The sequence below is a fragment of the Lissotriton helveticus genome, chromosome 6, assembly GCF_964261635.1.
Source record: "Lissotriton helveticus chromosome 6, aLisHel1.1, whole genome shotgun sequence".
Lineage (NCBI taxonomy): Eukaryota > Metazoa > Chordata > Amphibia > Caudata > Salamandridae > Lissotriton > Lissotriton helveticus.
The window spans coordinates 2,056,609,589-2,056,635,901 of NC_136067.1; the positions used below are offsets into that span (position 1 = coordinate 2,056,609,589).

A 26,313-nucleotide genomic window follows, 5' to 3' on the forward strand; every position below is an offset into this window, starting at 1 on the left:
AAGGCTAGTAGGGAGAATGAAAGGGGCCCCTTTTCCCGGTGAAGCACCATGCTGTGAGGGGCCATGATTTGTTGTGATCAGTATTCTGTACCTGAGCTCAGTTATTCATATACATACCTCCAGGGGGACAGCCTTTTATCCTCTTTGAGGATCATCAGTGGAGGGACCTTAATTCTGTGAAAAGGGGGCAGGACGCTTTTCCAGATGTGGATCATGTACCAATATTGATCACAGAGCTGGTCAATAAACAAGGTCATCTTCCCTGACCCGACAAATAAAGCCCCAGTCACAGAGCTCAGCCCAGGAGAAGACTAAAAAGGCCATTAATGAGCGTTAGTCACCAACCAAGGTCTCAAATGCTATCATTTAATAATTGCCCCTCTCTTTCTCACTCTTGACCCTCTGAAAATTGAGCTGCTTGCACTGAGCTGAAAAGGGCACTTTAATATTCATATGTATTTGTTTCTGTTTTCTTTATAGACTTATGTTTAGCTCAAGAATTAAATCCTTTGCATCGATGTGAACGTCACTTTATTATTTATATGCATTTTTAGGTAGATGTTTCCCTTAAGAGAGATTTTTTATTTCTTGTTTATGGAAACAGTTTTCTAGATTTATTTATTTTAATGAAATCTAATGGATAGTTTTGAATTGTTGCTTTAAATTTATGGATATGTTTGTAACTAGTGAATCAAAGGGAGGGAGATATGGGCTATTCCTTATCCAGGTCCAGCATACGTGTCCATTAGTTAAGCTCTACAATAGTGGTATGCAGTTCTAATGTCTAAAGCAGGGGGTAGTGTGTATTCATGGGCTCCACATGTTGGTGTGGAGTCAAAGAAGTGGGGAGAAGAATCCACTCCTTTCGGAAAAAGACCCTCACACACCCAGCCAGCTCGATGTCTTGCTTCATCATCGGGTCGGCGCTGCAATACCCGATCGGCACCCGAGATGGGGCCTTCTTGGTGGAGATCTTTATTCCATATGCCGATGGGTGAGGTGCATGTGAGGGCCCTAGATCAGTGTAGGTGATATAGATGTGTAGGGAAGTGGAGTAAAATAGGGGATGTGGTCCACTCAGAATAATTTTAATGATATGTGGCCCCTACCCTAGTTAAAAGTAAAAAGGCGCAAGAAACATGTTGACCTTTTCTACAAGTGCATAAACCTCACATCTTTAGAGTGGAGATACGCGCCTTTTTACTTTTAACTAGGGTAGGGGCCACGTTTCATTAAAATTATTTTAAGTTGACCCCCTTCCCTATTTAACTCCACTTCCTTACACATCACTATCACCTACACTGATCTAGGGCCCTCACACGCACCTCACCCACCGGCATATGTTTGTAAATACCCGGAAATGATCTCGAATGAATCCATCAAACAGTTGTGTTGTATGTGGTCCTTCAGCTGAATCTTTTCCCAGTCGTTGCAGACTGAATCCAAGCACCCTGACGGGCTCTTCCACTGTCCGCTTCACGATGAATTTGTAAAAGGGGGTTGTTTTTTTACCCCTCAGGCACTACTTTGACAGTTTTTACTATTGATTTTTGGTGCTCTTGTAAGTAGTTCTCCCTCTGAATGTTTCATTGGCTTCATCCTTCAAACTCTCCTGTGCATCTGATGTGATCCCTCAGGCATTCTCTGAATTGACTTCTCAACTCAGCCTCAAGTTTGCTGCTGGGTATATTATGAAAGGATCTTCCAGGCAGCTCCACCAAACATCACTGTCCTTTTACCTTTCAGTTGGCCGGATATGAGGCTTCCCTGCCCATCACTGAAAAATCCAACCCCATCACTAAGGACCTGGACAGAGTCGACCCGGTGCAAATGGTGCAGCTGCTGCGAGACTGCGATGCCGAAATTTTCCAGGAGGAGGACCCGACTCTGGTGAATTACAAGGTTAGTGATGCCGGGGCTCGGTGCCTCTGTGCTGGAGCCCACACTACTACCTCCGAGCCCTGCTCCGACAAGGGTGGAGGTACACGCTGTGTCTACAGGAGGAGGAGGCGGAGGGGAGAAAGTTGGAGGGTGTTAAAAACCCAAACGGGAGAGGTGGTTAGCGAAGAACATTGTTAGATTTATGAAGGTGGGATGAGGCTTGAAGTGTAGGACAGTAAGGTGGTTAGGAAAATATGGTACAGTGTTAACCCAAAACCTACTACAACACACATACTCTCCCTTACAAATGCCTCTGCATCTGCTTGATCCCCAGCATCTACTTCTCTTCATTCAACACGTGTCAATGTGCGCTCTCGCCATTGTCCTTGCTTTCACCCACCTGGCCTTTAGGCGCTTGTTTCTAGTTGCTGAAACTCTCACACTGCTCCTAGGTTTAGATGCCCCTAGCTGCTTAACTCTCAGACTTGAGAAGCTTCTGTTGTTTCCAACCAGAAGTTCAGCAACACATACACTGGAGCCTCTCACTTCCCCGCTTCCCAAGGCAGTCCACTCAGCCTCCTCTTCCTCACTAACTTCATGTCCTTCTTTAATGTGACCATCGTCTCCTTGCTCTCCAACCACTGATTCATTCATATGTCCACAATCATTCCCTTCTCTTCACCAGCTTCCTCAGTTCCTAATCATATCTGCCAGGCAAATGTGCCCAAATCTCTTCCACAGTCCCTATAAAATGCCGTCCACTGCCATCTGTGGGAGGGATGGGCGGAAATAGAAGCTAGGAGGCTTAAGTATTTTGTCAATTGTGGGTTTATTTAAAGGGATAACCGAAAAGTGGAGTCTTGTAGTGATTGATGGAGGTTGAAGTCTTCTGGTGTCTCTGTGGACTTGATGTTCGTGGTTCCGCCATCGACCCCCAGGATACTCGAGAAAAGAAAAGAGGACTGTAAGTGATCCGTATTTACTTAGGGTAAGACAATGATGCAAAATAAAGGGGAACCGTCAGCACACCGGTAGGTGGGGGTCTCCCGTTGGGTTCCTTCTTACACTCTCTACTCTAAGCAGACTCACTGATGAAGCACTCGCGTATACAGCATTCAATAGCACCATCGACTGTGGATCGCTAATACAACAAATGCTTTCTATATGTTCCTCCATCCCATCCACCTCCTAAACCATGGGTCACTGCAACTGTATACCAAATTAAGAGCTGTTTACAGTCGGAATTCTCCAGAACAGGCTGGGTTTGCAGCCAAATTAATTACTCTATTTTTTCCGTGCATCAGTATCTGTCCCTGGAACTAGGTGCATTGTTCAGCAGCAAAGCATGAGTGCTCCCCTCTCATGGCTGGGCTGTTTTGCTTCCTCATTCAATAAGATACACAAGTTGCACTTTTACCTGTATCCGTACAGCTGATCTAGGAAGAAAGAACATGTACTGCGATGCTTCATCAGGTCTTCAAATCCTAAGTGATTCCCACCTATAGTCCGCTAAATCCTTTTAATTCCTCTCCTGCTCTCCAAACACAGACTTCCTAAGCAGCTCCTGGATCCCAGTCCTGCCAATCACTTCTCCCAGCTCCCCTCACACCCATCAATTGCTTCCCATTCACGATTAATGGCTATGATACCTTCTTTTAAACTGGTAATACTACAATCAGGTGGTCCCCACTGCTCCCCTTGCTCTCCTTCCATCACCTTAATTAAACCTGTCATCTTGAGTGAATAGCCACTCTTCCTGCAGATTTTGCCTCATCGTCTAGGCAGTTATCCTCCTGACAGCCTGTACAATACAACTTACCCCATTATGATCAAAATTCTTGGCTCCTCATCTTTCACATCTTGCTTCGACTATTGCGACGGTCTCTACTCCTCTGCAGAAATCCTACAGGCTTCATATAAGCCTTTCAGACCATCCAGTTTCTGCCATGTCTTCCTCCTCCTCTTGTTTTTAAAGATTAAAGATCCCAGAGAGGAAGGTGTTCAATTGTCCCACTAAAACCTGTGGATCTCTCTGCATCTCACGATCCTTAGAAACCTCTTACACAAATTAGCCCTCATCATCCCTATAACCTCATCTCCAACCCTTCATTCCAACCCCTCTTATCTGTCTTCATTCTGCATAATCTATCATGTGTCATGGACACCTGGGACGACCGCACCTCTCCTGGCTTCCTTCCTACCAGATGACTGAGCCTGCAGAGTAACATTGCGCTCCTTAACTTTTTCTCCCACCCACTGCCCCAAGTGTCTCTCAAAGCTTGGTCCATGGGCTTCTTCTCTTTAACTGTACCATACAATCTTCTCTGACATCTCCTCATTTGGCTTCTTCGAAAATCTCTTTGGTGGAGATACCCACCTCTTTTTCTACCCAGCTCTCTAGTTCTGAATCACTGACTGCTTATGGTCCTTGAAGGTCCTACACTTGTCTGATGCTCTACCTACCCACACAGAGATTGCTTACTTGAAGCCTCCACGTCACAAAAAACAAATCCTCCCTATCTCACGTTTTGAGGCACCAGGATGCGCACCGCATCCTCTCACTAAGATAGTAAAACGAACCTCTCCTTTTCGATCACCAAGTCTTGCACTGTAGCCAACACACCTATTCAAAAGTCGCACCCACATCTCACACCATAGAGTCAAAACCTTTATCAAGCCTCAGATAGTCGCATATATAGGTTTGAAAAGAAAAGTGGCGTGATAGACTCCTCACTAAAACTAAATCTCTACTCCTGGAAATGTCAAGGAACTTAGGGTCTTATCAAGAGATTGGTGGATGGCGTACTCGCTACGGATACACCATCTGCCATATTAGAAGCGCCATAGGCTATCCTGTATATCACCCTTGTAACAGCAGTCTATTCCCCAACCTGTAAATCACGGTTTGAAAACCACACTCGGGAGGATCTCTCACATATTCAGATCTTCAGAGTGAAGCGAGAGGGGTACCTACATCAAGGGGACACCACGTAGGAGCAGAAATGAAGATCCATGAATGCAGTTTGGGTCCAGGAAGACTGAGGCCTGTATGTTCAGTGACCTGGTAAAGGTTATCAAACTAAGGGCCTGATTTAGATCTCGGCGGACGGGTCACTCCATCACAATGGTGACGGGTGCCTTGTCCGTGGAAATATAAATCCCATGAGATATAATGGGATTCATACATCGGCGGACAGGATATCCTTCACCACTGTGACAGAGTAACCTGTCCTCCAAGATCTAAATTAGGCCGTAAATTATGTTTTACACCCGCGTGAAATGTTGTGAGCAATTGTTTTTCGCAGCACACTGTGCACCGCGTTTAGCAGGGATGCTATTGCCAATCTGGGTAATGTGAGCACATCATTTAACAGAATCACATAGAAGCAGGCAATGCGGAGGCATTTTATATATTGTTTATACTAAGAAATAAAGTGATCGTCACCAATTTGTCATGTGCGTTTCCCCTCCAGCCAACCATTGACCTTTTTGGAGTTCCCAACTAATCCATGTTGACTGAGCCACAGCCGTATAGTAGAGTTAGAACCCTGCATCTACAGACAAACTTGAAGCGCCAGGTTCACTGACATTCTGAATAAAGCTCTAAATATAGTGGCTAGTTGGAAGGGGAGCCAGGAAATCAAGTAAGTCATTGCAGATAATCCTGCACTGTGACTTACCAAAGTATGACTATCGTCAAGAATGTAGTTTGTGAAAAATTAATTGGGGTACTGGACTGCCCCATTTTTAGGTTTCGCCTGCACAGCAGTTGCGCTGTGCTTGAGAAATATATTGTTTTTAATATAAACTTAACAAGCATTTGCAATGCAATAGGTCTCGCATTAATTAAGTTTGAGCTATTGGCACTGCTAAATATTGCAACACCAATTGCAACAAAAGTCTATAAATTGTCGGCCAAAAAAAGTGTATTTATTTTTGTAGCAATGGTGGCATGCTGCGCTTTAGATGAATATGTTTAAAAGTAAAATGCGTCATACTGCGATTGCTTCAATAGTTAAATGTGGATGTGTTAACAATTGATGTGTGCATTGATGCCTGGTGGTGTGTGTGCCTGTAGAAATTGTGCACTGATGGCTGGTGGTGTGTGTGCCTGGTGGAAATGTGCACTGCCGGCTGGTGGTGTGTGTGCCTGGTGGAAGCGTACACTGACAGCTGGTGGTGTGTGTGCCTGGTGGAAGTGTGCACTGACGGCTGGTGGTGTGTGTCTGGTGGAAGTGTGCACTGACGGCTGGTGGTGTGTGTCTGGTGAAAGTGTGCACTGACGGCTGGTGGGGTGTGCCTGGTGAAAGCGTGCACTGACGGCTGGTGGTGTGTGGGTGCCTGGTGAAAGCGTGCATTGACGTCTGGTGCTGTGCACCTGGTGGAAGCGTGCAATGACGACTGATGGTGTCTGTGACTGGTGAAATTGTGCTCTGACGGTGTGGTTGTGTGGTTATGTGTCTGGTTGTATGTGTGGGTGTGGGTGTGGTGGTGTGGGTGTGGTTGTGTGTGTGGTTGTGTGTGTGGTTGTGTGTGTGGTTGTGTGTGTGGTTGTGTGTGTGGTTGTGTGTGTGGTTGTGGTTGTGTGTGGTTGTGGTTGTGTATGTGGTTGTGGTTATGTGTGTGGTTGTGTGTATGTGGTTGTATGCGTGGTTGTGGGTGTATGTATGGTTGTTTGTGTGGTTGTGCGTATGGTTGTGCGTATGGTTGTGTGTGTGGTTGTGTGTGTGTGTGGTTGTGTGTGTGTGGTTGTGTGTGTGTGTGGTTGTGTGTTTGGGGTTGTGTGTGTGGTTGTGTGTGTGGTTGTGGTTGTGTGGTTGTGGTTGTGTGTGTGGTTGTGTGTGTGTGGTTGTATGTGTGCGGTTGTGAGTGTGCGGTTGTGTGTGTGTATGTGTGTGGTTGTATGTTGGACATATTGTAAGTGCCTGTGGAGTGTTGCCAACTGTGGGGGCAGGGAGTATCACAGACGGAAGCCCTCGAGCATCGCCCAGCCACAGTAGCACCACCGAGCTTGAACACAATAGAGAGGCTTTTTTATCAGTGGGGAAAGTGCACACAGGACAGGACACGTAGGACAGTGCACAGAGGTGGTGCTTCCAGGGCAGTGCACACGGGACGTGCACACAGGGCAGTACATATACGACAGTGTACAGAGGTGGTGCATTCAGGGTAGTGCACGCAGGACCATGCACACAGGAAGGTACACAGGACGATGCACTCATGACGTTGCACACATGCTGTTGCACACAAGCCAGTGCACACAGGACAATGAACACAGGAGGGTGCACACTGGGCGGCTGGTGTGCAGCTCTTGCGAATGACCGGCTGCATGCGAACTAAATGTACCACGTCTGAAGTGTGACTGGGGAAGAGAAGGTGGGCCGTGAGCACCGGGCCAAGGTTGTGTGTCGTACACTGAATAACCTTGCCTCCAAGATGAAGCATTCTGCCTTTTAATGTGCTAATTACTGACTCACTTATAAGAGGGATTGAAAGAAACTGCTTAGTCAGCTTTAGCCAGAAATGTAGAGACTAAAAAATGTGCCCCCACCTACACAGACACACAACGGAAAGGTGCTGCACGCAAAGCCAATAGGTCTCGCATTTGGGGCCTAAAAAAGTGTTTAGCTAGAGTTATTGGTTTAGCCAATGTGTTTAAGCTGTAAGGGCTGAGGCACTGTCAAGTAGCCCAGCAAGTCCTAATTCAATAAACAAAAACAATCCTAGTAAAAAACTGTGTGTTTCTCCTGTAAATATTCCATTGCCTGAGTACGTTGTATTCTTAATTATAAATACATTCCTATCACACTATCATGCCAGCTAAGCACAGTCCGAAGTATGTATTGAAAATAAACTGTAAATGCAATCAGCAGTGTGTGTTTATTTCCAAAAATCGTTTCTTATATAAAAATTCCAATGGTTGGGCATGTGTAGTTCTACAATATAAATACATTTAGAAACCTCAATCCTGTCAGCTAAGCACTTTCAAAAACATATATTTAAAATAAATCACAGTATCCAAATGGCCCTTTAGCAAATGGAGGAGATACCGTGATATTACGTGTGAAAAGCTGGAAGGGCTGGCACAACGTCAGTGGCACAACAAGTTCTGCTTTATGCGGAGTAAAATGCCATAATTATACTAGCCTTTTGCAAATTTTGCGCAAAGTATACAGTATACTAAAATGCAAACAATGTACCATCCACTGACAGCATGCCAGCCCTTTGAGCCTTTCAGACAGACATAATATGTACTCCTTTTGATAAAACAAGCTTAGACGAGGTGTAAACATGTCCAATGTGGTGCTGTTTATTAAAAAGAAACCATGTCGCACTACACCCCATTCAACATCTGGCGAAAAATGAAATTGCAGAGGTCATAAGAAATCTAAGGGCTTTAACAGTCAATGTCTCACAAAAAAAAAAACAGAAAGAAGGGAAAAGTAATCTATAACTATTTTGTCTGAGTAACCTCACACCTATATGAAAGATGATAAATCATACGTATTAAAGAAATGGAGCGGAAATGCATTATTGTACACTGACGTTATGACACTTAATTTGCATTCTCTGCAGAGATTTTGTGCCTATTCAGGGAGAAACAGAATTGAGGCTTAATTGGCGCAGTGGAGAAAAGTGACATCAATTGCAGTGCTATGAGAACGCAGCCTATGACAAAGCACTGTCAATATATGCACATGCATGTACGGTGGCGCTTCTGCAAGCCCGTTTTTATGTTTATCACATGATGTTAAGCAACAGCTGCTCATACAGAAGCTCTGTCCGGACAGACCTAAAAACTGTTTGTATTTCTGTTGTAGTTCCGAGAGCTGCCGCAATGTTTAGAAGCCATAAAAAGCGTGAACACGCTGTAGCCTTTCTTCCATGTGCTGTCACTGAAGCCTCGAGAGGAACAGCCCTGCCCCCCCCTCCGCCGCGCGCTGCAACCAGGGCATGGAGAACGCCGTGGGGGTTTCCTATTTCGCTGTAGGTAATGGGGGAGCGCGTAAACCTTCTGCTCTACTTTATCCGAGCTTTAATATACTCCGTACCACACCCACACCACTCCCCCCTCTCTTGGTCCATATGGCGCGAGAAGGGAGGGTAGGAACAAAAAGTTATTAACTTAGGGAAGTGCCTCTAGCGTGGACCGGCAGCGCGCGCCTACCGCTGCCTGCCTCACGAGACACATCCCTCCCTGCAGGGCAGGACAGGCCCAACCAGAGCCTGTGGAGCACCGCCTGCAGCGCGCTGTCTTTCTGTCCACGGTGGAGGAGGGGTTACGGGTTTGGGGTTCCCCCCTGTTGTACCTGAGCCGAGGCTGTCGTGGATCCTCAGGGGGCCGCGCAGGCTGTAGAGCAGGCACAGCAACACTCAGAACCAAATGGCCCACAAGTAGCTCCAATACCAGGACCTGCAGCCTTTCATGTGTTCGGGCAAGCCCGGGCCAGAATCAGCCATGTTCCAGCCGTTGCCTCTGCCTCCTCCTGCTGTTGCCGCCACCGCGGGGCCTCGGTGTATGCTGGGATGATTCACAGCTCCAACAAGACGCGAGCGAAACCGAAACCTGTTGTGGGGCGGGACTTCCGTCTTCTGAAGCCCGCACCCATGGAGTGGCTGGCCCAGACAGGAGCAGTGGTGACGCGGGGCTCCCATGCCCGAGGGAGAGCCTTGCGGTGGCTGCAGAGTCCAGAATGGTGCCGATGCGGTGAGTGGGGTTAGTTGTAGGGGGGGTGTCTCTGTATGTGTGCGTGTGTGCTCTCGTCTGTGTGTGTGGGGGCAGTGGGGAGGTGTGGTGTGTGTCTCTGTATGTGTGCGCTCGAGTTTGTGCATGTAGGTGCACTTTTGTGTCTCTGTGTGCGAAAGCAGGGGAAGGTGTGCCTGTGTGTGTGTTGGAGGCTAAAGGAGACAGGAGATGGTGAACGCTCGCGCGACCTGATCCAGGCTGCGCGTGCCCATCTCTTGTCTCCTCTTGCTTCGTTGTAAGCAAATTGCAAAAAACACAGTTGATGGACAGAATGTAGAACAATGTCATACATTCACCCCAGTACAAGGATCTGGGCCTAAATCCATCGTTTTTTTGCACTCCACACCACCCTGGGTTAGACACTGGCTATATGCAAATCAGCTCTGACCCTGTGCCTCATGGGAACAGTCCAGTCCGAACTACCAAGCCATGTCTTTCCCAGACCGGAATCAAGCATCCAAGGACCGGTTTCTGGCTATCAGCCTTCATCAGCCTGGATAGCTTGACTCCAGTGGTGTGGAGAGCCTGGGACTCACGTCTGAGCATACCCAGCCCACTCGGGGTGAAAATTGCAAAAAACACAGTTGATGGACAGAATGTAGAACAATGTCATACATTCACCCCAGTACAAGGATCTGGGCCTAAATCCATCGTTTTTTTGCACTCCACACCACCCTGGGTTAGACACTGGCTATATGCAAATCAGCTCTGACCCTGTGCCTCATGGGAACAGTCCAGTCCGAACTACCAAGTCATGTCTTTCCCAGACCGGAATCAAGCATCCAAGTACCGGTTTCTGGCTATCAGCCTTCGTTCAGCCTGGATAGCTTGACTCCAGTGGTGTGGAGAGCCTGGGACTGATTCCGGTCTGGGAAAGACATGGCTTGGTAGTTCGGACTGGACTGTTCCCATGAGGCACAGGGTCAGAGCTGATTTGCATATAGCCAGTGTCTAACCCAGGGTGGTGTGGAGTGGAAAAAAATGATGGATTTAGGCCCAGATCTTTGTACTGGGGTGAATGTATGACATTGTTCTACATTCTGTCCACCAACTGTGTTTTTTGAAATTTTCACCACAAGTGGACTGGGTATGCTCAGACGTGAGTCCCAGGCTCTCCACACCACTGGAGTCAAGCTATCCAGGCTGAATGAAGGCTGATAGCCAGAAACCGGTCCTTGGATGCTTGATACCGGTCTGGGAAAGGCATGGCTTGGTAGTTCGGACTGGACTGTTCCCATGAGGCACAGGGTCGGAGCTGATTTGCATATAGCCACTGTCTAACCCAGGGTGGTGTGGAGTGCAAAAAAACGATGGATTTAGGCCCAGATCCTTGTACTGGGGTGAATGTATGACATTGTTCTACATTCTGTCCATCAACTGTGTTTTTTGCAATTTTCACCCCGAGTGGGCTGGGTATGCTCAGACGTGAGTCCCAGGCTCTCCACACCACTGGAGTCAAGCTATCCAGGCTGAATGAAGGCTGATAGCCAGAAACCGGTCCTTGGATGCTTGATTCCGGTCTGGGAAAGACATGGCTTGGTAGTTCGGACTGGACTGTTCCCATGAGGCACAGGGTCAGAGCTGATTTGCATATAGCCAGTGTCTAACCCAGGGTGGTGTGGAGTGCAAAAAAAGATGGATTTAGGCCCAGATCCTTGTACTGGGGTGAATGTATGACATTGTTCGACATTCTGTCCATCAACTGTGTTTTTTGCAATCGTTGTAAGCAAAGCGGACAGCTATAGGTCTCGCTGCGACATTGCTTCGCGATGCGTTGCAGGGCGAGACCTAAAAATGGCTTACATCTGGCCTCCTCTCTTTCCTGCCTTTTCATTAGTTCCTGTGCGTGTCATTTTCGTTTCCTCCATTTCTATTGGCTGTAACATATTTCCCTGCATTTACCAATTCTTGTCCTAGTTCCATTCTCACCTGTCTGATGTTTAGCTGTCCCGCTTTATAACCTGTAAACATACACATACAAACCCACACACCTCTCCCAGCCACAGTCCACTTCTGCAAAGCTTATTGGAGCTGATGCTGTTCTGCCTGAGCCTTGTGGCTTCTCGCAGAGGGAGGGGGGCGCTTTCTCTGAGCCCTGGACTGTCAGCAGGCAGCTAGGCCCTTCAGAACAGAATGAGGAGTCTGAGTCTCTCATGGGATAGCTCAGCCCTTTGATATTATGTTGTTTGGGGGGGGGTTCTTTTCTGTACAGTGTATGTGTAATGCTGCCATGACATCACCTCTGAGTGAGGTTCCTTTACTACCAGCACTCAGTATCTCCCTTTCTTTCAGAGGCTGTACAGTGAGTCTGTGCTGCGGACTGTCTTTGACGTCGCAAAGAAGGTGCAAGACGTTTTAAAGGTACCGTATAACTAACATCTTACTGCCATTGAAGCGACAAGGAAAGCAGAAAGAAGCTCCATATTGAGCCAATCTAGTGGTCCTGAAAGGCTGAGCCTGACGTCGTTTTGAAGTGGGGGGAGGCAGAACGTCTGAAAGTGAAGAAAGACTCAGACACTCACTAGAATGCAGAACAAGCATTTGCAATGCAGTAGGTCTCGCATTTGTGAGAGTTAAAGCTATTGCGGTTGTAAATGAGAATGTATTTTACCTATGCTTTTGGTTTGGAGTGTAGTGGATGTATGAATAGAGACGCAGCTGCAGCCCTGTTTAGAGGACTAACAATGGGGAATTACCATATGGAAAACAGAATGACAAAAAGATGAGCAGAATAGAGCCAAATTAAATTAGGCAGGAGAAAGGCATGTTTAAACCAAGAAATGGAATAAATGAAAGTTGGGAAAGGAAATGGGAATGGGCAGTGACATTCATGCGGAGAGAAATGTATAAAACGACAGCTGTGCAAGGATCAGAAAATGAATGGGGAGTGGAAAAGGGGGAGGAGGGATGAAAAGCGGAAAAAGAATATGGGAAAGTGATGTCAAAACAATCAAAAAGAAACACAGTATGTGCAGGAGAGAGGAAGCCGCGTGAGGGGGATTGAGTAAGTAAGAGCAAGGGAGGAGAGCAGGGCCTTAAGGGAGCGAGAGAACAGAGTTTTCCCTGACATGAGTTCAGCATCAAAGATCTGATCTGAGCCAATGTAAACAGAAAAACATTTTGTTGGTGCCAGCCTGAAAAGTTGACCCTGGTCAACTTTTTTTTACATCCAATTACTGTTCTCTGGGGATAGTCTGCTTAAAAACACAAGTGATAGTATGAAGGCTGCTGCCAACGACAAGAAATACAGTGAGAGAAAAAAGACAATTGCGAAATGCAACCCTCTCTTTCATCTCTCTCTGTTTTCACTGATCTGAAAAGTGCATAGTTGAAAGTAAGCCCTATTCTTACAGCCTGGATGTACTACTGCATGAGACAGTACTCTGATACTTAGAACAGAATTAAGACACAGTGTAAACAAGTACAACCATGTATTAAAAGTCATTTGGGGCCGAGTTTGCAGAGCTGCCCTGTGACCAAGCCATCGTAAAGCTCCCCTGTGATAGATGCACCTGCACGGATTGGCATAAAAGGCTCTTGATATGGGAGAGGCATTCATCGGAACACTTTAAACTTGCATGTACTGAGGTACATATTTACTAATATCAACATTTTACAAATATTGTAATGAGTTTGTGCCGTATGCTGGGACCAAGTTATGAATAGTGAGGGAATGTGAAGGAGTTTATTATGAGGATACGGTTCTGTTCTGCTGAGCGCCACAGGGTTACCTTCATTCATTACTGCTGTTCCTGTTTTTTAAAAAAAACAAAAAAGGTAAAGGGTGCGAAGTCTACCAGCCTCTAAAGATCTGTAAACTAGCTCTATACACCCTATCTTTTCAGAACACAAAGGATTACACGGAACCAACCACAGTACTTATCAAATACTGAGGCCGATGGAAAGGATAGTTTATTATGTTCTTGTAGAAATATTGCAGCAAGCTCTGATTCATGTTAAACTTAATCAAACAAACAGGTCACAGATTACAAACCCAATCAAACTATTTCTGGCACAAATAAAGCCTTATACAAGAGAGGGTCTGCAGCACAAAGTAGAGCGTGCAATGTGTTATTAATGCAAAGATGATCAAATACAGAAGATAATTTGGCAAGCTGTCAAGTGAAGAGGGCAGAATGAGCAAGAATCCATGAAACAGTGCAGAATTATTACAATCTTATTATAGGTAGCAGCAGAGGACACCTCGCGCATCATCAAGGAAGAGGGGGGCACTTTGCTCTAATCCTGCCTCCCACTTCCTAAATCCCCTCTCTCCTCCCTCAAAAAATGAAAGAAAAAAAATCAGTTCACAGCACCAAAATTGCGGGGGGTTACCACTCAAGTTTAGATCCTGTCTCAATCGCAGCACCGTGGCAAGAAAAGAAAAATAATTGCACAACTTTAGAAGCATGTCAGATGATAAATTGGGCAGCAAACAAATAGGAGCCTGTGCTGTGAAAGTCAAACCCAGGTGAGCCCAGGCACACAGCCACGGCAGCCCAGAGAGAAGCCAACTCACAGCAGCATCGTGGGCATGCAGGAAACAATAAGAACACTACTGCCCGGATGTATGTCAGTACAACGCGATCTAAAAGATCGCGGTACTTGACAACGCGGGCATTACAACGCAAGTCGTTACAACGACTTGCGTTGGCGGGCGCAGATTTTGGAATCTTATAATTTTATATTCCAACACCAGTCCACGTAACAGTAGGGAAGGTGTTGGAATATAAAATTACAACATTCCTTGCCCAACAGCGCCATCCAGCGCAAGCCGTAGTAACGACTTGCGTTGTAATGGCAGCGTTCAAAAGGCACTGCGGTGTAAACACCGCGTTCTAAACGATGTTTCCCCTACTGCCCTCACTTACGTTTCACTTAGAGCATTTGTAATTGGTTATCAGCAGTCACCCGTGAAACCAATGAGCCAGCGCGAGCTGTAAATACTGCTCTGCCTCGTGCGCACCAGCCCACGCGACTGCAAACGTGAAATAGACATGTACAAACAAATTGTCTCCCAGGCAACAGCAGCATGTGGGGTCAGCACGAGCACCTCTCCATGCAGCCTCCAAGGCTTTCGGAGCTGTGGCTGCTCCTCCCAACAAGAGCAGGGAACACATGCATACAAATAACACAAGCATTTGCAATGCAACAGGTCTGGCATTGCTGAAAGTTTGAGCTATTGGCACTGCTAATAATAATGCAACGCCAATAGAAAAAACTTTCAGTAATGCGAGACCTATTGCACCGGGAATCTATTGCGGCACTCACGCTTTATCTGTAAATACCTGAACCTATGGGTGCCGCGATTGCTTCAAAAGTAAGGAAATAGAAAACAAAATGGTTTTACTATTTCTTTGCCTTTGAAGCAGTTGCGGCATCCGTACTTTAGCTTAAGATGTTTACAGGTAAAGCGTGGTGCCGCAATTGTAACAAAAGTAAACAAATAGGAAAGCATGGCGTAGGCACACCTCTTTCTCTATTTATTTACCTTTATTACAATGGTGGCACATGCGCTTTAGCGTTAAACATCTTCATCTAAAGCTAAATAAATGTTTTCTTTATTTCTTTACTTTTGATGCACTCGAGACACTCACTCTTTAGCTTCAGATGTTTATAGTTAAAGCGCTGGTGCCGGCATTATAAGCAAAATAAATACAGAGGAAAAAAAGGCATGCAGCCGCTTCACAGATGCAACTAATAAAAGAAACACATCGGCTGCCCTTATTCCAGCCAAGGCGTGCCGCACTGGATAAATAAAAAAATAATAATAATCATTGCGGGAGAGCGTGTCATGCCTGCAACAGCAGGCAGGACAAAGATATTTAAGAAAATAGTGCTCCGAGTCTGTAATTAATACGGCCCGAGTAAGAGCACATGTAACAGGGTGTGTCCTCATGGGAGCTTACAAGAAGAGAAAACGCTTTACTAAGGAGGGGGCTTCTAAGCGTTTTGACCAATGAAAAGCCACCATTTAAAAAAACAGTGACAGGAGCCAATTAAAAAGATGGGCAGAAAGTGGGCGTTACTTTATGCCTAAACCCTGACTTCAGCATGTCTCGAAGAGACAGCACATGCGCTGCCTAGGCAAAACCTAAAAACAAACACTAGGATGCGAAAGCAGAAATGAGGGACAGAGAAAAATCAAATAACAGAATGTACCAGAGACAGTTATTTGTTTTTCTATTGCATTTAGTTTGATAAGAGTAGATCTTACACTTTTTTGGGGGGGGGATTCTGTTCATTAAAACAAAGCTCATTGCACAGGACAGGACAGAGTGAATCACAACCGCACATATCATATGAAATGTCATGGGCGTATTTCTCATTTGAGACAGATCTTTATTTCAGCATTCAAATAACATTTGTTGCACTTGGTGTGAGGGTGTTTTGTTCTCCATAAAAGAAAATTTATTTTTAAAAGGTTTCAAATTGACTGCATGTGATGTAGAAAAACAGTGCCACATTCTACTTTGGAGGATTGGTTCTGTGTGGCATATTGTGTTTGTCATCACAAGGCATTTGTGAGATTTACTGACAGCCAATAAAGTATCAAATAAAAAGTGCTGTGTAGATATCAGAGCTAAACTGGGACATAAAATAAAAAAATATTTTGACGTGTGTCTTTAATTTAAGACTGGAAGAGATACATTACAGGCTTGATATAAGAGTTTTGGACTAGATTGTAATTAAAGTTTTATAGCGCTTAATGCACCCTGATTAGGCAATGTAGTGGTTTGGAGTCGCAAAACTTTACACTAACTAACAATGAGTAACCTGTATTCCTCAGAACCTGAGTATCATATGGCATATAGAACAATGGTCCTGTCGGATAAGATTTGTACCGAATCAAAAAAGTCTATAATTTCACAATTGCTCATGAAGTAAACTTAAACATGGAAACAAATTAGAAAACATGTTGACTCAAACAAAGCAATTCTTGAATATATGCCATATATTTCTAGTAATTAAATGACAATGAATCATTGAGTGATCATTAAGGGACGTTTAGATATGCTTGTCTCGTATACAGATCCCCTGTAAGGGTGGCTCCCAAATTCAATGCCAGATACGCATGGATTACATTTTAAATTCAGTGCATTGCTGATGTAATTCACTCCTAATAATCGCTAGTTCTGCTTTCACTTAGTGGGAATCTTAATCGAGATGAGATGTCTAGCCGTCTCTGCTTGCACCCTGGTGGAATCTATAACCTGGTACATTTGAGGGATACATTGTTGTATCTGAAAGAAGGTCTAATAAGCCTTTTTACAACTACAGATTGTTCCATAGCCAGTCCTGACGAAGACGCTATTAGATGTCATGAAAATACTCAAGAGGGTCGAAACTTCAACGATTCTAGATGTCGCCTACATTGTAACTTCTGCTTGTTGGGCATCTACGGACATATGATTATTAGCCCATTGAAGAGAGCATACATATTGTGACCCATCAGTCAGGCTTGAAAAGAATCTGAATCTTGCAGTTTTTTTGTGTGCTTTTACATATATGTATAGTCACTATTTGAACTGCACAAGCACCTAGCACCTATAGAGCACCTTATGGTTGTACCTAATAATTAATTGTCTTTAAATGACTAGAAATAAATGTCATTTATTCAATAATTGCTTTTTTTGGGTCGGCATGTTTTTGGATTTATTGCCATGTTTACATCATGAGCATTTGTGCAGTTGCAGACTTTTTTGATTTGATGGGAAAGACAACACAAGTTTACAATCTAAATGTGAGAGCACTTATGAATGAGTACATTTTTACAAATTGAGTCAATGTTGAAAGTTGTCCATATTTATATTTGCATGCTGTAGCTGGGGGCAGCCCAGCTGTTGTGTTTGAGACCTCTGAAGTAGAGGCTGTGTGGGTACCACAGCATCTCAATCAAGTCACTTTTAAAAACATCAGATTTTGTGTTTATATTTTGTGTTTGTGTGTCTAATAAATGTGTGGCCCATTGAGCTGATACTGGCTTTAAGTGGTGTGTCCACCTTCAACAAACTGGATAGCTTACCGAATGTGCCGCTGCCTGTATCCTGGCGGTGTCTCACCCAATCACATGCTCTGCAGTGAGGAGATGCTACACTAACACCTCTCTAGTGAAACCTAGCTGATTTGGCCAGAGGAGCCAAATCACTAACTGTACTAGTACTGCACTGACTATGAAACACAATTCACTCCATGGTACCTATTTAGTCAGTCACAAAAGACACAAAGGCAGATTTGACCCTACCTTGAGTCGAACCTCTGCTATGAAGATAAAACCGAGATATTCTCTATATCAACATTACTGGCAGGACATCCCAAACATAATACAATAGAGGAAGCTAATATACAGAAAGCAGTGTGCACAGAAATGAATTACTATGGCCTCGATCACGAGTAGCACTGTACTAGAGGAGTGGCCACTCTGCACCTGTAAATACCAGTATTATGTGGGAACAGCCCACCAGTACAGTAGAGTTAGACCCCATTGAGTGGTGAATAACTGTTCGTACTCAGTTTCACAGGACAGAATCCAACACAGAATTCCCAATTCCATGGGGTTTACCACACACATTTACCAGCGTCAGGGTGTAGGTGGTAACTGTGAGCGGACGAGCCGGGGCAGGACAGAGTGTAGGGAGATTGGTGGGCAGAAAGCCACAAGTCTGGGGGGCACTACATGCTCCCAATTGCCATAGAATAGTTAGGAGGGGAGTAGATTCTAATGGGCCTTTAACCCAAACACATCCATATGGTGCTCGGTTGGGTCCAGAGTGAAGGTGGCGGGTTGGAACGAAAGGTCGGCTGGGGTCTCTGTTATTGTTCATTGCAGTGGGGCGGGAGGCTCGAGCACCCAAGGCACATAAGGTGTGACTGGATAAAAATAACATTAGATAACACATGAATAAATGAGAACCATGAAGACGGCCAAAGAGGAGATACATCGAGTCCAACCACATATTGGTGTCAGGAAAAAGGTGCACTGACTGCACGGCTGGGAGCAGGAAAGGAAGCATTGATGTTAGAGGAGGCCTGAATGTCTGGCTGTTGATGGGAAAAATAAAGATAAAATTAGTGGTCAAATGGGAAGACTGTGAAGAACTTGGACGAGTAAAGATAAACCATGGGGAGGCGTTGAGCAGCGAGGGGCAGTGGAAAGGAGACACAGTTAAGAAATAATTACTATAGTGGAACAGAGAATTGATCAGAGTGCGGCCTAGAAGGCATGCAGAGACCACAGGTACAGGCTAGACCATCCACCTGTTGAATAGAAGGGATTTCAGTAAATGAGATATAAGGAGAAACAGAGAAAGCAATAAATAAAAAGAATATGTACAGAAGGTGAAAGAAATGGTGGTGGGAAAGGTGGTGGTCGCTGTTATGTGAGGATTGACTTGAATCCGATGTATTGGAGAGAGTTCGAGCGGTGGAGGCGGGAAACACGAACATAGACAAATGTAATGAAAGAAACAAAATGCTGTAACCCAACAAGTGACGAGTAGAGCTGACAGGAACCTGGCGTGTGTGCTATGGGAGTGATGTTGATAGAATACGCAGTCTTCAAACAGTATCCATGGTATATCCGCTCAGTGACTTGACTTATAAATGAATGTTGAACTGCCATTTGGGATTTTGGGTGAGGCGTGTCCCTGTTATGTGCCTTGAACCAATTCTAAATTTAGATATTCTGCAGTTTAATTTCAGAATCTCAGTACTATAACAGGTCCCCAAAGAGCCCAAGCTGACATTCATACCTCCTGTATGTCTCTGTGTGTGTGAGGTGTCATCGCTGTGAGCTTCAGGGTCAGGAAGCCAATGGACATAGGAAGAAACTGACCTGTTCAAGATCTTGGTGTGTGATATCACTTCCGAGGCCAGGCCTCAGCCCAGGGAGACTCTCACGTGCCTCTTCTGCGTCTTTTAGGATTCTGAAGATGGGCTGATCGTTCTGAGTGGATGTGGCTCTTCAGGACGGCTGGCACTGCTGTTGGCGGTAAGTCGGGTCGATGGTGTGATCTTTGGCACCCTGACCATGCTACATTCTGCTCTAACTGGGCTGAACAAAGTTCTCCAGGTCTTATGAAAGATTTTACACTTTAGATTGTTTGCATGTTGCATGAATGGGCACTTCTATGTCTGAATCATATAAGAGTCCATCCAGCACTCAATTTCAAAATAAATTAAAAACTTCTTCAGTTATTGGTTGTGAAACTTCCACCAAGTGCTTTGTCTAAACATATAAGTATGTGGCTGATTGTATTTCCTTGGTTTTTTCCATACAGACCCCTGAGGAAGGGTCACCCTGGACCCGAAATGCATCGGGTAGATGTAAAATGTAAATATTTGAAGTCGCCACAGTAATGGATTTACATTTGATGAAGTACAAACAATGATGTAATGAATTAAAATCAATGATTGAAATTGAGATGAGTTTTGAAAGAAGGATTTTTTCTATGCAACCTGATATTAGAACCAACCTGGTTCGAGTGTAATAGTGCACACCACCATCAGCCAGTGGTAGTTTCCGCTGTCTCCAAATTTACACTTCTATGTCTGAGCCATAAACCATTTGCCGGATATTTGAGTAGATCCCAAACACCCCTACTCTCGCCCCGATCCATTTGTAGGCTTTTGGGTTGATCCATAGCTAGCTTAATGCTGTATAACTTTAAGTGGCTATATAATTCTATAGCCTGATTAACCGAATACTCATCACAATGGGAGCATTCAATTATAGTGCTGCAAGAGACTTTTCGCCGATTCTGGCAACCCCACCTTAGCACATGTAAGTCTCATGCCATCTATAGGGAATAAAAGGGAAACGGGCTGTAAGAGAAGACGCACGTGTCATAGAAGATGTAGGAGAGGCAGGGAGGAACAGCAGGAGAAAATATTGAATGGGAGGAAAGAATGAAATAGAAGGGAAGATATGAGAAGTTATGAACGCAGTGAATAAAGTATGCATTAAAAGAAGTATTTCAAGAGTGAAAGTAAGAGAAGAAAAAACTGATAAAGAGAATGTAAGAGAAAAATGTAAACAGGGAAATAGGGAAGGTATGCTGGGATAGAAAAGAAACAGATGGGAAATAATCTATGAGAGGAAAGAATTATAAGAAGGGTAGACACTTTTAGAGTAGATGTAGAAAAGGAGAGCGGGAACTGGAAATAAATAAATGTGGCAAAGTATTAAAGAGGAGAGAAATGAGAGAGGAAAAACGTGTGGAGAAGAAAGAGGCAACAGAAGAGCACTGACATAATCGAAGCAGAAAGTAAGGATAAAAAGAGGAAAATAAGATAAAGAAAAGCATTAATTAAGTAAGGAAGTAGAAAAGAAAGGAGACGAAAGAGACAGGGGGAAGAGGATAAAGCTAAGAGAGACTAGAGGCGAGGAAAATATGAAAAAAAAGATGAATGGTAGAGTAGAAAGGAGGGAAGATGAAAGGAACGAGAAGACATTTGGCATACAGACAAGAGGAAATTGATGAGAATTAAAGAGTAGAAGGGAAGAGGGTAAAGAACAAAGAGGAACTAGTGTGGAGGAATGAAAAGAAATACGAGGATTGCTGAGTTAAGACACTATAGAAAGAATGGAGGGGTAGAGGCGGAAGGATATGTAGAGAAAGTGGGATGAGAGGGGCAGAAAGAAAAGCGATGGTAAGCGAAAAAGGTATAGAGGGAATAGGGTGCCAAAGGCAGGAGGGGTGAGAGGAACAAAGGAGACATTGGATACTGATGGAGTAAGAGGAATTTATTGTAATTTTATTTATATACCACTAACTCCCCCTGACAAGGCATCAAAGCGCTTTTCGGTGAGTAGCACAGTATTCCGGAACGCAAAAGGATTAGCTCTTTAATAAAGTTGACTTGACTTGGCTGGTGGTGGATTAGCATAGGGAAATATGAGTTAAGTTAAGCAGTGGACATGTGAGATGGATTGAATAGGATATTGGAGGGATAGAAGAGGGAAAACCTGGTGTAGAAAGTGTTATTTTGGGAGCTCATAATAGTAAGAGGAGGTTTGGAATGAGTATAAGGAGAATTTGAGGTGGGAAGAGTCTCTAGAAAGGGATAAGAGAAAATGCTCCCACACATTACCCCCTCTTAGTTTTTTAATGTTGTGCCTCGTGCCACATGATCCAGCTTTTCAAAACCCAGGCAAAGTATCAATTGTGAAACCTGTGGTAAATAAATAAATAATACCCTATTTTTGACTAGACTTATAGCATAACAGATAGCTCAATAAATAAGAGTCAGGATTCGAGGTAGTAGGAGTTTCTGCAGGTTTATTACAGCATAAGGACAGGATCAGGACAACCTGCATAGGAACAGAATGACAGGGCCCAGCAGGACAACTGGGGCCCAGCAGGGGAAAAGAGGCCCAGCAGCTGCTGGGGCTAGGTCTGGGATGAGCGCGCTAACTTTTAATAATAATACATTGACTTATATACATAGCGCAAACACATAGCATTACACTGCAGTAGGCGTAGCAGTGGGTGGAGCAGAAGGCGTGACGCGTAGCAGTCGCGAAAGATAACAGTAAAAAAGAGGTGTAACTGGGAGTATACTTAGACATGTGATGCAAACGTAACAGAATATGTCATAAATGGGCGGAAACATTGGAGGGGGCTACCTAAGGAGCCGGGACCTCTAACCTAATGGTGCGCGAAAACTGGCAATGACGTGTTACTAGGAGAAGCTGGGGGCTACGAACTCTGTGCTAGGAGCAGAGACTGAAGTCTGGAGGGTCGGAGCGACATGTACCTAAACAGTATCTAGTATCTGATGTTTAGGGAACATGTTGATAGGAACTAGAAGTCATGAGGGGAAAAGCTAACTTGATTCTAAGACTGGACCATGCATTATTCTACATGTAGTGCGTGATGAAGAATACTAAATGACCATTAAATACAGTATTTCTCTAACGTGGAGCCGAGTAGGCTAGACAATGACGGAAACTATTGATGCAGTTCAGTAGCTCAGGAATGCAGAAGGAGGACTGAACTGATAACTGGAACTATAACATACTTTTGGCAGACTCAGAGGCAGAGCCAAGCTACACCGGGCACTGCGAGGCAGGAAGTAAGTGAAGGGTCGAGGATACAGGTGGGGGCTGTATCGCTCCTCAGCGTGGCTTTCAGGAGACAGGAGCTGAGTCTGATGTCCGGGCCCTTTTGAGGCCTGGAAACGGGGACTTTATAATGGAATAACGTGCACACTGGGAAACGTGGCAACATAACTTTACATAGGCCTGATATTCGTAGTATTCACGAGAACTGGAAAATGACATGCTAGAGGTGGACACAACTGTAATTGCGTCATTAATCAGACATGGGGAATAACATATGCATATTGGTCATGCACACATAACATATGATGGATGAGGCGTAGGGACACAGAACATGGCAAAATTTACTTTTCCACATTCCCTCCTTGTCACTACGTTTCCATCAGGAAACATCAATTGTCATGATACCATCTATCATTTCATACAGTATCATTTGCTCGTCTCGAATTGTCTTGGAACGGGATTTAGAACGGGGCTTGGGACTAGGAGTACAAGAGGTAGCACACATACTGCAAATCGCAGGGCCACATTGTATACAGAGGCAGCAGCTAAATATGATCGCTACTGCAATACCTAGAAAAGACAAGACTTTCCATCCCCATGCGGAAATTATATTCCAGAACCAACCGGACCATGTCCAGGTGCCTGGATCTTGATGTAACAGATGGGCAATTTTATGGAGTCTGGTTATAGCTGAATAAACAGACGGCGCGTTATTTGGAATGAAAATGCAGCAACTAGATCCGATGACTCTACAGGCCCCGCCCCTATCGGCCAGTATGACGTCAAGGACGAGACGATTTTGCAAAACGACAAATCTCATAGCAGATTGTTCTTCGGTTAGATTACCTAGGGCAGAGGCAGTCTCATTTACTACAGCTTCAAGGGTCCTTGTTAACCTACGGATCAGTTTACTATTCTGGACAGGTCCTATAAAGAAGAAGAAACCTTTATTGAAATCTGTATACTGTTCTAGAGTAGTTTCAGTATAATCGACAATTGGGGACTCCCTTCTATGTCTAATGTGTACTAGATGTGTGTTTCTATGGTAATCAGATGGGGCTAGGAAAACAGGTGGCAGTAGGAAGGCAATGTAACAGGTTCCCTCCCAATCGAGGGGCAGACGGACATATGCAGTTTGACCACAAATAAAATAAGAATGACGTGAAGCTTTGAAAACAGATTTCCCACTGTCACTATACTTGATAACAGTAGTACATTCACTATGACCTACATGTACAGAACCATAACTACGGACACATAATTCGCCTTTGACTGGTAGTACTGAAATAGCAGGTAAGTCTGGAGTAGTATCAGACTGAACATTCAGGACCATGAAATTCGACGAATAATTACCTAAATTATATACTTCATTTTCTAGATCTAAACCTGTTCTGTGGGGGAAACCTTGCTTGTCTGGAAAACATGTACTGTTAAGAAAAAACATATCTGTTGAGGATGACGTTAACGTGGACCATGCTCCACACGAACCATTATGTGAGAATGGATAAGGAAAGAGTGGCAGAACTCCCTTCGGTGTCTGGAAAGGGGGGAGTCGACCACACACCCAACAATTAGTGGCATTGCTGGTCTGGTGTGAATAATGTAACATACGGATAAATGTGTTGTTGCGCATAGCGAGGCGGTATGAATATTCGTGAGGAGGCAGATCACTAAACGTGTGCTCTACTGTAGCATTAGCAGACATATTTACATGAGGAACTGGACAATACAGATAGAACGCATAGCTGGTGCAGGAAATCATAATGCTGATGAATAATATGAAACTCAGAAAAACGATACATTGAAGTGAACTTCGACTGACTCTCTCACTATGGGGGTCTATTTTATACATGTCAGAAACAGTCTAACCGTTTCACCTAGGGGAGGACTTATACAATCAAACTGACTGACTTATTTTACTAGACCTTAATTTGAGCTTATACTCCTGTTGCGGAGTTTTCTCTAACAAGGGAGGGGTTGTAATAATGTCTTGTGCGGGACAGTCCTTTAAAACAATGTTCTGGCAATCCTTCGAATCCTGGGAAATGTTTTTAGATATGTTTTTGGAGGCTGATTTCAATCCTTTGAAAAGTTTTACATGAGAAAGGTGGACCCACCCCTTCCTGCCTTCCAACTTGACGGCAGTACGGGTGGTCAAGAGGACCTGACGTGGCTCCTTCCAACGTGGTTCCAGCGGACTTGATCTGTCGAAATTTCTGATCATCACTAAGGAGCCTGGAACGATCTCGTGCGGTGCCACCTCGGTATTGTCTGGAAATGCAGCAGCAACCTGTGAACGACATGAGTTGAGGGCAGACATCAAGGAAGCTAGGTAATCTGTCAGCATATTACATGAAACATCAGTAATACTTCGGGGTCTAGGAGTACCCCACATGTTAGGGGGGCGGCCGAATACGACCTCATACGGGGACAGACCTGATCTGGAATGTGCGACCATGCGCATATAAAATAAAGCGACTGGCAGAGCTATTAACCAGTCCACACCTTTGTCTTTACAGACTTTTGCAATGCGGATTTTCAGGGTCTGATTATGTCTCTCGACCAGACCGGCTGCTTCAGGATGGCGTACACAATGGAACTTCCACTGGTACCCTAACAGAAGGGAAACGTGTTTCATGAGTTCGGATGAGAATGGCTGACCGTTATCAGAATATACGACTCTAGGGAGTCCATATCTAGGGAAGAATTCACGAACCAACTGCTTAGCAGTGGTCGCGGCTGTGTAATCTGGGACTGGATATGCTTCTGTCCACCTGGACAAAGCGCATACAACTACAAGGACATACTTGAAACCTCGACATCGCTCCATTTGAATATAATCCATCTGGAGGACCTCAAAAGGGTGGTCAGGGGGCTGGAAACCACCTTGTTCCACCGGGACACTTTTACCTGGATTAAACTGACAACATATCATACAGGTACGGACTTTCTGCTTGGCTGCAGCTCGTAAATGCTTGTTGAACCAAATATTCTGGATACTGTCTAACATAGCTTTTTCTCCTAAATGTGCTGGACTATGTGCGGTATTGATAATGACTTGAACCATAGAGTCGGGGAGAAACCATGTGGCTCTACCCTTCGTTAACCATCCTTGATCTGTCTGAACCCCTCCTTGTTCAGACCATTTCTTGATTTCAGAGGGAGTAGCATGTAACTGGATATCTATGACATCTTGTGTAGGGTCCTTAACCGTCATGCAGGTAGTCAGATCTGGAGTATGTGTCTGATTAACTGGAATGTCTGGAGTCTGTGCTGTAAGCTTGGCTGTGCGGTCTGCTAGATCATTACCTTGGGAAATAATGTCAGTAACTTTCGTATGTGCTTTGCATTTCATGATAGCAATAGATGTCGGTAAATGTATGGCATCTAACAGGGCTTGAATAAGGAGACCATGCTGAATCTTGGTTCCATGAGAAGTCATGAAACCTCTCTCCTGCCAGAGCACTCCGAAGTCGTGTACAACTCCGAATGCGTAACGTGAATCTGTGTAAACATTAACTTTCAGGTTCTTGGCATGTATACAGGCTTGTGTCAGAGCGACTAGCTCTGCTGCTTGAGCGGACAGGGTGTCAATACGGTGTGTCTTGATAACTTCAGT

General features: G+C 44.7%; 1 protein-coding gene across 1 annotated transcript in view; it reads left to right on the forward strand.

Moving 5' to 3' along the window:
* GCKR (glucokinase regulator) overlaps positions 1-26,313 on the forward strand; it is a 166,806-nt gene that overhangs the window by 47,166 nt on the left and 93,327 nt on the right. The window contains exons 2-4 of the mRNA XM_078650117.1: positions 1,747-1,902; positions 11,921-11,989; positions 19,551-19,619. Of these exons, the coding sequence (XP_078506243.1) occupies positions 1,747-1,902; positions 11,921-11,989; positions 19,551-19,619 (294 nt within the window). The remainder of the gene's footprint in view (positions 1-1,746; positions 1,903-11,920; positions 11,990-19,550; positions 19,620-26,313) is intronic.